This window comes from Corvus cornix, chromosome 3 (genome assembly GCF_000738735.6).
Source record: "Corvus cornix cornix isolate S_Up_H32 chromosome 3, ASM73873v5, whole genome shotgun sequence".
Classification (NCBI taxonomy): domain Eukaryota; kingdom Metazoa; phylum Chordata; class Aves; order Passeriformes; family Corvidae; genus Corvus; species Corvus cornix.
Genome location: NC_047056.1, coordinates 31,257,006 through 31,268,997, shown reverse-complemented (window position 1 = coordinate 31,268,997; position 11,992 = coordinate 31,257,006). Strand labels below are relative to the sequence as shown.

The 11,992-nt window shown below is 48.3% G+C and overlaps 2 protein-coding genes across 5 annotated transcripts in view; one reads left to right on the top strand and one right to left on the bottom strand.

The window, feature by feature from the left end:
* On the bottom strand, positions 1-10,357 carry MRPL14 (mitochondrial ribosomal protein L14). 2 transcript variants are annotated; one of them, XM_039569471.1, is made up of 3 exons: positions 10,303-10,357; positions 3,035-3,121; positions 1-648 (listed from the first exon to the last, which is right to left on the bottom strand). In XM_039569471.1, the coding sequence occupies exons 2-3, from the start codon at positions 3,106-3,108 to the stop codon at positions 282-284; spliced, it is 441 nt and encodes a 146-aa protein (XP_039425405.1). In that variant the 5' UTR covers positions 3,109-3,121; positions 10,303-10,357; the 3' UTR covers positions 1-281. The 2 variants fall into 2 exon arrangements, with proteins under 2 accessions (XP_039425405.1, XP_039425406.1); XM_039569472.1 differs by lacking the exon at positions 10,303-10,357 and adding an exon at positions 10,175-10,250.
* A 68-nt stretch (positions 10,358-10,425) lies between these two features.
* Positions 10,426-11,992, top strand: part of TMEM63B (transmembrane protein 63B) — a 48,465-nt gene continuing 46,898 nt past the window's right edge. For 2 of the 3 annotated variants that reach the window (XM_039568714.1, XM_039568712.1), the window contains exon 1: positions 10,426-10,589. The gene's annotated coding sequence lies outside the window, so the exon portion shown is untranslated. Of the gene's footprint in view, positions 10,604-11,992 lie in introns of all 3 variants that reach the window. The other variant, XM_039568713.1, reaches the window with a different exon arrangement.

The window sequence follows — 11,992 nt, the reverse complement described above, 5'->3', positions numbered from 1 at the left end:
AAGGATTTTCATGTTCTCATTTTAATGATGACAGACCAGATTAACAGCAGAGGAGGAATAAGGGTGAAGGACCATTTCTCAAACATACTGCAGATGCTCTGTGAAATAAATCAACCTTCTTTTGGAGAAAAAGAAACTATTTCTATATTTAAATTAGTTGCTTGAGAGGGATTCTTGATGAACATCAACTTTTTCATGTTCCACCAGTTTCTGGAAAAGGACCAGGGAACAGCTACTGTATGAAAGGATATAAAAGGATTGCTGAAGACCTCTCTTAACATTCATACAAAGTTGCGGGCAATGGCCAATACTTTGGAAAACTCGCCTTCTCTTCTTCGCAGTGTATAGGGTATTGGTGTTTTTATTCTAGTCCCTACTGGATTTCCATTATCTTCTATGAGTACCACATTGTTGGAATCAAATCTAGGCGTCATGGTGGGGCCAGGCATCTTGTGCCCTACAATTAAAGCCTTCTTCTTTTCTCCTTTGATAGCCAGAAGGATCTTATCTCCGACTTTGCCAACTCCAGTCTTGTTATACACGTGGATACATTTTGGTGGCCGGTGGTACGGTGTGTTCCCCAAGGTGCTGTTGTCCACCACTCGCACACGGGTTAGTTTCTGTATTGCTTGGCATGCTCCAGTGATGCTACCAAAAGACAGGAGAGAATGAGAGACAGAACTCCTCAATAATCCTTGGGGAGCAAAGGCAAACCTGGCACAGAATCTTGTCATTACACAAACCACTCAGAAGGTGCCAGCAACAAATACATACCATATGGGTGACACACTGACTGCATTCAATATGCTCTTTGAAAGCCACATGCTACTTTGGGCTTTGCACACTCTTCACTAAATGTCAAACATAAAACGACCTTTCTGCTCCAAAACACAGCTAAAAGATGGCGTGAAGAGTGGCTTGCATTTCATGGGCTTTTTAGCAACTGCAGATGATCCAACTTCAATCTACAAGCAAAAAAATGTGCTCGCTTCTGTTTCAAACAGCCTGCAGGAAGCTAAGACTCAAGTCAGGCTCCTTCAGTCTTGCACACAGTCCCCAGCACTAAGGACTTTTATGACCAACCTTCCTTTCAGTGAAGTCTGTGAGTCTCCCAGTTTATTCTGCTCTCAGTAAGACCTCTGAGGGCTTGCTGTGGTTGTGCTAAGCTGTCCCCAACTAGAATCTAAGAGATCACCACTTTCCCCATGTGGAAGGAACCCGGAGAGACACAGTCTCTTCTGTATGTTTGCTTTGGGGGAGTAAGAAACAACATAAATAAACTGCACAACACTAAGTTGTTAGGTCTGACTCTGAATATACTCGAGAACAGCAGGAACATACTCCCTTACAGAAACCATTATTCTTTTATTCAGTGAGCTCAAACTCAAGTGATTTGTTGCTTGTCTTCAAAGGACACCCAAGCACAGACCATTGGAAAAGCAGGAAGGTCCTTTCTGCTGCTAAACTGCTTTGCAGTGAGGTACTAGAAACATGCTGGCCAGAGCTGCAGGAAGGCCAACCTGCTGCCAGCTGAACTATTCAGTGACAGCATATGGAAGCAACCTAACCATTCATCTTGTTTTTCAGAGCAGAAGCATGTAAAGTAAATAGGGACCATCATCCCTTCTTGAAGAGGAAGGACCTGTATTTGCAAAGTTACTTAAAAGATGAGCATGCACACCAAACGTGGGGTGGATGGACATCAGTTGAAGCAGGTATTTTTACATGCAGTGAAGGCTGGCAGAGTCAGTCTGCATTAGTCCAAAAACTCCAGAAGTCAAGCACTGCCTTTCAAGATCTGTTTCCCACAGTAGAGGCCTACTTTAGCTTTCCTCTCTCTCTTAGAAGTCAGTAATCTCTGCAAGCAGCCACCCTCTCCCATCCCATCCCCTGGCAGGGACTGTGATACACCACACTCTCTCTCCTCTGCTAACCATCTGTGGCTGCACTACAGGGAAGGCAGAAGAGAGGAGGCTGAAAAAAGGGAAGTGCTGTCACAGGAAGGAGCAGGGATAACCTTGGTGGGACCAAGTGTACAATACAGCAGTAGCAAACAGATATAAATGTGACTGTCCAGGAACCACTAGACAAGAATAACTGCACTGGGAGAACTTTTTCTTTCCCTTTTTTCTTCATTCCTGCCACAGTCTTGGAGCAATATCCCACAAAGAAAAGGTCTCCCCATTAAGACTTTTGAAGTCCTGCTCACCTCTATGGATTGGACTTCACCTCCCTCCCTCCCACTGTCACCTATATATGCTTTAAATGTATACTGGCCAATGCTCTCGTGCAGCCCACTTAGAGAGAAAGCCAGGAAGACCTGGATACCTTCTCAAGATAGCTCCAAGGACTATCACACAACCTAGCCCTGAGCATTGTCTTAATCCCCTCTCTAGACCACAGTCCTGGGAATGACTATTCTCATCCTTTAAACTAAAGACCTGACCCTTCGAAGTGTTATAGAGATTCCCCATATTGGCAGAGTTTGCTGTAGGATTAAGCTCTCAGTTTTGTGCAAGGCATTGTAAAATATGAAGTCCATAAATTCAAAACTTTAAATGCCTAGAGCCTGGAACAAGAAACAAAAGAAAAATAGCAAAATAGACACTGGTAAAGTATGAGAATGTAATTTTTTAGATTATTTTTATTCTAAATAAATGATAAACTCCTGAATAATTTTAAGCATTGTAATTGGCTCTGCATCAGCAGGGGCTTGCTGTTGGTTTTTTTGCACTTGCAGGAGAAACACAGACACTTTCAACTTCTACTTGCAGGCCTATGCATTGCTGTCAAAGGCCTAAAAGCCTCCTCACACACATATGACAATGCAGAGTTCAGACTGCCAGGAACCTGCAAATGGGAGTGTCTGGGCTCACTTTTCAACCTATGAATGGACAACTGTGAGATTTTTTTTTTTTTTATTATATTATCCTTTTGAATTACAAATGCTATATCTTATTCTTGATATACTTAAGAGCATCTCTTTCAATCATGAAACATTCTGAGGAAAACAAAAGCAAAATTTGAAAGTTACCTGAACTGTCGGTGGATCACTGCACTGCTTAGATGGGTCGAAGATAAACCAAATTGTCTACTCAAGAGAGCCATTTGGTAACCAACCCTGCACAAGAAACAAAAGAATTATTAACTCTGGAAAACGGACAGAATTTGGTTTGCTTTCTTTCCTTTATGAATCACACACCAGGGCCTCAGCAAGTATTTAGATGCTGCAATCCATAGGACACAGAGTGGTAGCAGCATCTGCAGCACGCTACAAAGCAGATCTACAACCCCTGCCTGAATTCAGGAGGCAATGTAATTCAGACACACATACTACAAAGCTGGATTCAGTATCACTGCATTGCAGTTTCCTTCACACAGAGGTAAGGGCCCTTCTGCGTGCACTGTGAATCATGTAACGAGAAGCAGGTTTGAGAATTTCAGATGTGAACTGGTTTAGAGGCTGCAGTGCCCAGTAAAAGCCATCAGGGTTACTTGTAAAAGCTACTAAGGTTACCTACAAAACCAAGCAAAAAGCCAAATAATCTACAGACTGGCACCATAGCTTCAGAAAACGATTTGCCAGACAAGAGACAAGTCAGAGCTCCATTGGTGAGGGCACGCTCTCTTAGCACACAAAGGTGTTAAGCAGCCTGTTTAGAGACTACAGTTACACCGCTGCCAATCTTGCCCTGTTCAGGCTGCCCAAAGAGTTGCCTGTAACTTTACAGTGCTGGCTCAATGCTGCTGTACACTGTACACCACCCTGACTGCAGCAGAGCTGAGTTACAAGGCTAACCTCCGACTGAGAGCCACACCCTCTTCCCTGCCTACATCCACGGCAGTTCCCTAACCTCATTCTGTCAGACTGACAGGCGCAGCCACAGAGGCTTATCTGAACCCAGATCACTTTCCCAAACATCGTTAGGGAGTGATGACCCAGGTGGTTATGCCGGCAGATCCAAGCAAAGGGAGGAAACAACACAGACGTGGAGCCAGTCCTCTTTCAGGCCAGCTCAGGTACAGCTAAGACTTTCCACCTGACTGCAACTACTGCCAGGTGACACTGCTTGCTGTGACCTTGGCAGTGTAACCAACACGTGCTTCTCTCCTTTCTAAAGCAAACACTAAAAATCCACTGCCTCATCTCTCTCTCTGACAGTTCTGATGAGTTTTGGCCCAAACTATAAGTAATACATTGCAAAGCCATTTTTTCTACTTTTTATTTTAAAAACAAAGCTCACTTCTCTACAGAGAAAAAAATGCCCACAGAATACCCCTCCAACAGATAGTGCCACAGCTCTTATTACAACCAAGTAAAGTCCAGCCTGAATCTTCACTCCCTCTTTTATTATTTTTTTTTCTCCAATGTGTTTGCTTACTTGGGGACATATATAAGTTTTAGGATTTGCATTTGTTCTACAAAGCAAGTGTCACCTGAGAGCACAATGAGAAGCACAGGACATGTCCACCACAGCAGTTTTGAGCAGTGCTACCTGAGCAAAGCACAGGTGGCAAACCAACCCTGTCATACAGACAGGTTTGGAAGAGAACAGCAACCAAAGCCTGCATTTATCTCCAAAAAAAAAAAAAAAAAAAAAGCCACTTTTCTCTGGGGCAGATGATCATCAAATTAGTCAAGGGCTTGCCCGCACTGTCCCCTCTCTGAAATGAGACCCCAAAAAGGCTGTGTTTATGCCACATCTCCTTACCTAGCTGTGTGATCCTAATGACAGCAAGGCCCTGTGACATTTACAGTGCTGCTGGCAATCAAGGTCCTAATACCTGGCCTTGCTGCTGCTCAGATTTCTAAGCAAGTTCAACTATGCTGACTTGCTTTAAGCCCACCATCTGCCTGTGTACTGCTCTGCATGTGGGTGTGCTGTCCCCATATGAAATTCAAACTCTGTGGTTAATACTGTTCCTACTTCCTCCAGAATCATGATGACCCTTTGGATTCCTCTACAAAACCCAAACGAGCAGCTGCAAGTTGGCCTTTCTGTTGTCTTTGATGGACACTTCTTGGGGAGTCCAGATGCCACTGTCACCCCCACCTCTCTTTTCCTGGCAGGCATGGTAGCCTTGGTGGCTGGAGAAGGTGCATCTGCTCATCCTCACCACTACATAAGACCAATAGGAGAGGTCTGCGGGCTCACAACAAGGCAGGCACAGATGTCAAAGGACCAGCACATCTAAAATGTGCTAAAGTGTTGCCTAGACCCTAAACTCACTCATCACTCCTGGGAGAAGTCACTGTTTGTTTCTACCCTGTGGCAGCAGTGAAGGTTTGAAGTTACAAAACTACCAGCAGAAGCATCAACACCATTAAGTGTCCAAGGACTGTTTATTTTTCCAGATGACTCAGTATCCCCTGCTTAGCTAAGAGTTATTCCTCAGCACATTAAGATGTGTCACAAGCTAAGAAATTTCATGATTGATTATTTGGTATGAAGCATCCTGTTAGCAACTGAGTAAACAGGGGGGTTGCTTCCAATTAGCAGGAAGGTTCAGGGTGGAGGGAAAAGAAGAATGCATCTATGGCATGAAGAACAGCATTCAAGGGTGCAAGTGTGTTCACAAAGAGTGAATCACAACTTCAGCTACTGTAACATGCTGGTTTCCTCTCTAGAAAGGAACAGCCAATAGTCTGGGTCTGTCTCCAGGTGCTCCTCAACCAGACTCAGTCCCAGTTTGATCCCTCTGTGGCTGTGAACTTATCTCTCCTGTCCTCAGTTCCCCCCTGTGGAGTTGCTAATTACTAAACAACTGAACTTGGAAGGGCACAGAAGCCATTTACTCTGCCATGCTTGGTGCTGCCACATGAACACTCTGAGCTGGTGCCAAAATTGAAGAGCTGCTATAAATCGATGACAGCCATCAGCCCCAGTGCCCCCGGCACTCTTCTCCTTCCCAGCACACATTGCCTCATACCAGTGGGCCTTAAAAAGGCTCAGAGGAAGCTGCACTTAGGCACAGGGAATGCATACGATCCAAGTTTGCTTCTGAAGATGGCTCTCCCCAGGTCGTCAGGTTTCAGTGGTCAGAGGTAATGCCGTAACCTTCAAGCACAGGAAAATCTGTAGGAATTCCCAGAAGTCTGCCGTTGGTACTCCGCAACCGATACAGGCAGGAGCACACTCCACAATACCCTGGACAGGCAAACAGCACCACTTGCTTAGTCACTAATACACTCCTGACCAACGATTTATCTTTGAAGGGACTTTTGGAGGTCATCTAGTCCAATCTCCTGCTCAAGCAGGATTAATTTCCGAGTTTTTTATGCTAGGCAAGAGCAGTATTTAAACAGACACTTTCCTAAAATGACAGGCCTAACACAAAAGCAGCTCTTGATATAACACTGACCACTCAAAGCTGCAACAAAGCAGCAATAAAGAACCATGCAGAGGAATCTCTGGCTGTTTCTACCCTGCTGCCCCTAATTTCCAGTAGTGGCTCTATCTCATGAAAATCACAGTCACAGAGACACTTTGCCCCTCTCCACATATCTGTTAAAAGTTATCACAGACCTCAGACAAGAGCTCAAAGTAAGATTCAGAAAAAGGGTGAGGAATTTGTTCATCAAATATTCACTAAAATTACCCTATTTCTACTTCACTGAATTACTTTTGAGCATGCAATAAACTTCTACTGCAAACACTCTTCTCAAGGGCCCTTCAGCCTTACCCCATTCAATGCAAAAGACCGACATCGAATTCCAACACTGCACAACAAAGAAACTCTTCACCAGTTATAAACGTCTTGAAGTTATTTACCCACTGTGCCATTTTCAAGTGCTATAGCTATCACCTTCACTGGTTTCCCTTGATATTAAAGAACTAACCTATATTCACTGCAATCTTGAGCGGCTTTTGAATGGAGAAATTCTGGAAAATTTCATCCCAGCTAATAAAATTGGAAAATACGAACAATACACGTACAGTATTTTCATCAAATGTCTGCAAACACATGAGTAGACCACCTCAGGAAACTGATACAAAGCAAGGACATCTGCCAGCTAAGGAGGACAGGATTACGCACTCATTTTGAATGAACATCAGGGCACACAGTACCAAGAAAGGAAGCCCCGTGTCCCCCCAACACACACTTCCATCATCTCCCTTATGCTGGCTTTAGCACTTCTGTAAATCAGTCACAGTTTTCAGCTAGCTCAGTTTCTTGACCCAGCTCAACCTGAAGGCACATGAACACTGCTGCAACGGAATGTGGGACAACATAAGAGTGGGGCTTCTTCTACTGCCAACGCAGACTTATGTGGTGGTGACAGTATCTCCAAAGAAACACCAGGAGATTTGGACAAGAAAAGGATCTCTTGTCATTTCAGCAAAAACAGTGGTGTGCTTCACAAGAATGGTCTGCATGAATCTACACTACTAATACAGCCATGGGAGCACTGAAAAGGTCTGCATCTGAACACTCCAGATGCCAGTGCAACAGCTCGGACCAAGTTCTTATCAGTGGTGTATACCCTAAACAACAGTCAAGGTACCATTCTTACCTTGCCTGCATCCTAGAGTAAACGTAATTTTAAAGAGTGCTGTTACCTGGCAATCCAGTATTACTTTTCTTTTCAATGACAAGTTTTGGAATTAACCCCTGCTCCCTATATTCCCAAGATCTGTAATTCCATAATCATTCAGCTATCCCTTTTCCCTCTTTCTTTTAACAACTCATCCACACAGGCCCCATGGAAAACCAATGGATGTTGCAAAGCAAATGCTGATGCCAACTACCCAAAGCCTGCTGTCAAAGCCGAAGAAACCAGGTAAAAATATTCTTCACTTTTATAGTAGTGACCTGATCTGCACAGTCGAACAGTGGGAACCAACATCACCTTTATTCTTTTAAAAGATCAAAACAGACATGCTGCAGGCACCATGAAGATTTGAACTGCATCTATCATCCATCATTAAAACACAGGAAATAAACCCAAGACAGTACATGCAATGCAAATGCCTAAACCCCTACTCTGCCACTGCAGGTCTATTTATAGACCGTCTGCCACAGTGAGCTGCAGGAGCCAACTGTGAACTACGGGACTCAATCCATTCACAGCTCTCCTCAGAAAGGAAACAATATGATTAAGGGCTGTGTGTGTTAAAAATACACAAGATATTCATTACCAAGACATAATTGGTTTTACATTAATGACAGACAAAAAGGCCAGGATCCACAAAGAGGAATTAAGTCTTTTTTAACTCCGTTTATGAATAGGATTAGCTATTAAACAGGATATTTACTGATCCAAGTTACCAACAGAAACTCATTACAGATACATCTGTTAACCATTTTGAAGAAAAACACACTAACTTCATTTTCCAGACCACAATCAGGAATGGCAGATAACAAAAGAGCTGCACACCTTTAAAATAAAACTTACTTTTGACATTTTAAGTATCCAGAAGTCACACCTCTAAAGTACTTATGGTACTTATTGTTCCAATATCCAAACTCCTAAAATCATCCTACACATTCATATTCACAGCACTGTACTAAAATAGGGAGCGGTTATTCCCAGTGCACCAGCAGAAAATTAAGCTGTGGAGAGGACAACTATCTGTGTGAAGTCAAAGGAAATGAGCAGAAGAGCAGTTACTGGATTATCCTCAGGAGTTCTCTCTGGTGGGCCTGTAGGGTTTGAGGTGAAGCAAAGAAAGGCCCCTCCCCCATCTCTGCCTTTTGGGAATTACATGCGAATTCAGAGGATTGCCCACACTACTGTAACTTTACACTCTATTACGTCTCAAATGTCTCTTTACTGGTTTTAGAAGTATTGAGGTGTCAAGAACAGGACAATGGTGGAAAGCCACAAGACCAGATTTGTTTCCCAGCCCCGACCTCAGTGGCCAGGCTCCACCCAGTAAGGTGCAATCACAACCCAGACAGCAGTAACCACGCTGGGGGGAGGGAGCTGTGGCAAGGAGAGCAACACAAAGAAGGAAGAGAAGCTGTGTAGCTGGGTCTCTACCATGAAAAAAAGTCAGGAACAACTGATCTAGGCTAGTTGTTCACAGAACAAAAAACGATAGTGACTCTAGGCCTTCCTGATAAAGCTATACCAGAAAAGGATGCGTAACGCTGTCGGAATTCAGGCTTAAGAGAAACATGACCTGGAGACAAAGGCATGCTCACGTTGCAAGGTAATAGAGAGCTACCTGCAGCTTTGGTGGCATAATCCTCATTTCTCATTCAGAAACCTCCCTTAACTCCGTGTCTCTCCTTCCAAACAAGACCCTCTCAGGCAAGCCTGGAGAACTCTGGAACCAGACAAGCTAACAGAGCTCAGATCTGCATCTGTGTCCTGCTGTTAAAAAGGCTGGCTTGCCCACCTGTTTTTACTACAAAGATTAAGTTATGCATGCTTTAAAGAAATATGTCATACTGTCTCTTCCCCCAGTTGCCTCCCCTTACTCACTGGACCTCCAAAGAGCTTTCTGGAGAACAACCAGGAAAGCACAGACTAGCGCCCACACTTCCCGAGTCCCCGCGACACACATGAGTAAATGCCACACGTGTCAGGACACAGGAATTTCAGTCTAACTTTGCTGCGTGACTACTCATTCCCACAAAAGCCTAACCCCAGAAGCGCAGCCCCACGCGAATTCTGAGCAAAGAAACTGTGGGAACACGCAGGAACTTCAGAAGAGCGTTGTGCCCCTCTCCCAGGCCACACTGCGGAGGCACGGACCCCAGTGCAGTGGGAGCACAGTATGCAAGCGACACAAAGGCTCCAGCTCCCGGCTGCTTTAGCGCGCTGTCACCACTCTGCCACGCTGCGCGCCACTCAAACGCGCCCCGCGCATCTTCGGGGACAGCGTTTCTCCGTTCCTCTAGAGCAGCAGCTCATGCTCAGGGCTGACATGTTCCAAGCCCCGTGCACATAGCACCAGACTTCCCCTCTTCAAGGGACAGGCGGCCGAGCCGGAACCCGGGGGCAGGGAAGGCCCGGCCGGCCCCGGGGCCCACAGGCGAGTACGGCAACGGCACAGCCCCAGCGCCCAGGGGCTGAGAGGGACCGTCCGCGCCCCGAGCCGCTCGGCCACGGGGCCGGGTGAGGGCCCGGCACCGGCCCCAGGAAAAAGCCAGCACGGCCGGGAGCAGGCTGGCCCGGCGGCGGGGCAAGGCCGGGTACCGGCCCTGCTGGGCGCTACGGTACCGAGCTACGCCACGCTGCGCGGCACTCCAAGCGTCGCGTCCCGTCCCGTCCCGTCCCGTCCCGTCCCGTCCCGTCCCGTCCCGTCCCGTCCCGTCCCGTCCCGTCGCTCCCCAGGCCCCACCGCGCACCTCCGCGTGGGAGCGCGCGCGCCCTACCGCCCAGCACAGCCCCCGCGCGCACGCGCGGCCCCGCGGCCCCGCCCACCGCCACAGTGCAGACCCGGCGGCTGCGCGCCCCGCCCACCGCCGGGGCCCCGCCCCCGCCGAGCGCAGCCGAACCCAGCCGAGCGCAGCCGAACCGAGCCGAACCCAGCCTAGCCGAGCGGTTGCCGCTCGCTGCCGAGGGCGGCGGAGAGCAGCGCGGTACCGCAGTGCCCGGCCCGGCCCGGGGGGAGCCCGTCCGCGCTTGACACGGGGTAAGGAGCCGCCGGTAAGCGGGCGGGAGCTGCGGCACGGCGGGGCACTGCGGGGCGCGGCGGCCGCGGCTCCTCTAGGCCCGGAGGGTTCTTGCCCGCGGGGCCGGGGGGGTCCGCGGTGGCGCCTTAGGCCGTGCTGAGGCCGGGCCGGGCCGGGCGCGCGGCCGTTGCGCCGAGCCCGCGGTGGGGGCGGCCGGGGCCGGGGGCGCCGCTGCCATCTTGGGGCGGAGCGGGGCGGGGGGCGCGCCCGGCGCGGCGCCCGTGAAACGGCCTGGGCCGCCCGCCGCCCCAAGGCCTCCCGGGGCATTTGTCTGTTCCCTCGACGCCTGTTCTTTGCTGTTCCTCGCCTAGGCTGCTGTTGGGTAACGGGGTTTGTGCACCTCGGGGGTCGCCGGATCCCTGCCCGTGGTGCGACCGTCTCTTGTGCGGTCGACGCTTTTGTGCGTGCTCGGAGAGCTGCCTGCCCGCCCCCCGCCGCTCCTGCAGACACCTCTGTGATGGAGGGCAGCAGGGAGGCAGGAGGATGTTCCAAGGGTGGTGGGAGTAGCGAGCAGGTTTCTGATATTGCCCTGCTTCTCCTCCCCTGGAATACTTGACAAAGGGCTATCGGATATGGCTCATAACCGTGGCCAGGTAGCCAAGCAGTCCCTTTTTTGCTCTTGTTTCAGTCACCAGCTCCTCCAAATCAGCAAACTATGTTTTTTCCTCCTGCCGTAGAATGTACCCTTTGTGTAGCTACCTGCTGGAGGAGGCATCACGCCAAAAGTCTGCAATGTGGCTGCAGTCAGCCCGGTGTTCTCAGCAGGTTTGGTAGCTCCCAGCTGGATGGAGAGCAGACGTTTTGGCAGTTTAAGGTTCTGAGCCCCTCCCTCCCTTAGTCCTCTCTATAGTAGAAGTTAGAAGCAAAAGGCCAGTGTGTGTGCTCAGGGTGGCTAATTTAGTTGTGCATAGTCCTCGAAGAGTCCCCTCTTTCCTGTGAAAGTGTCCTGCTCCGTGGTGTCATTCTCTGGAGCAAGCATATGCTGAAGGCCATGGGCTGTGGGGCAGGAGCATCTGATTAGCAGTGGTCACAAAGCCACTGAAGGGTTGCACGGCTCAGGTCCCTTTTGGGTGGTGCTGCCGATGCCCTACCTGAGTGTGGGACAGAGCCTTTGCAAGTGCATGGCAGGGACCAGTACCCCTCCCCTCCAGACAATCGCACTGTACTGTCCCTAATAGCTTTTAATACTCTTAATGCTTCTGAGAGAGCACAGAGCTGACCACTCAGCTTGTAACTGACTCCAGGAGGACTCCATTCAACCAGAAATAGCAAAGCATTACTTCTAATGACTGCAATTAGCTGCTATCTACTGAGGAAAGCTTTTTTCATCTCGAGCCTTTTAATAGTAGGAATACGCTATCTT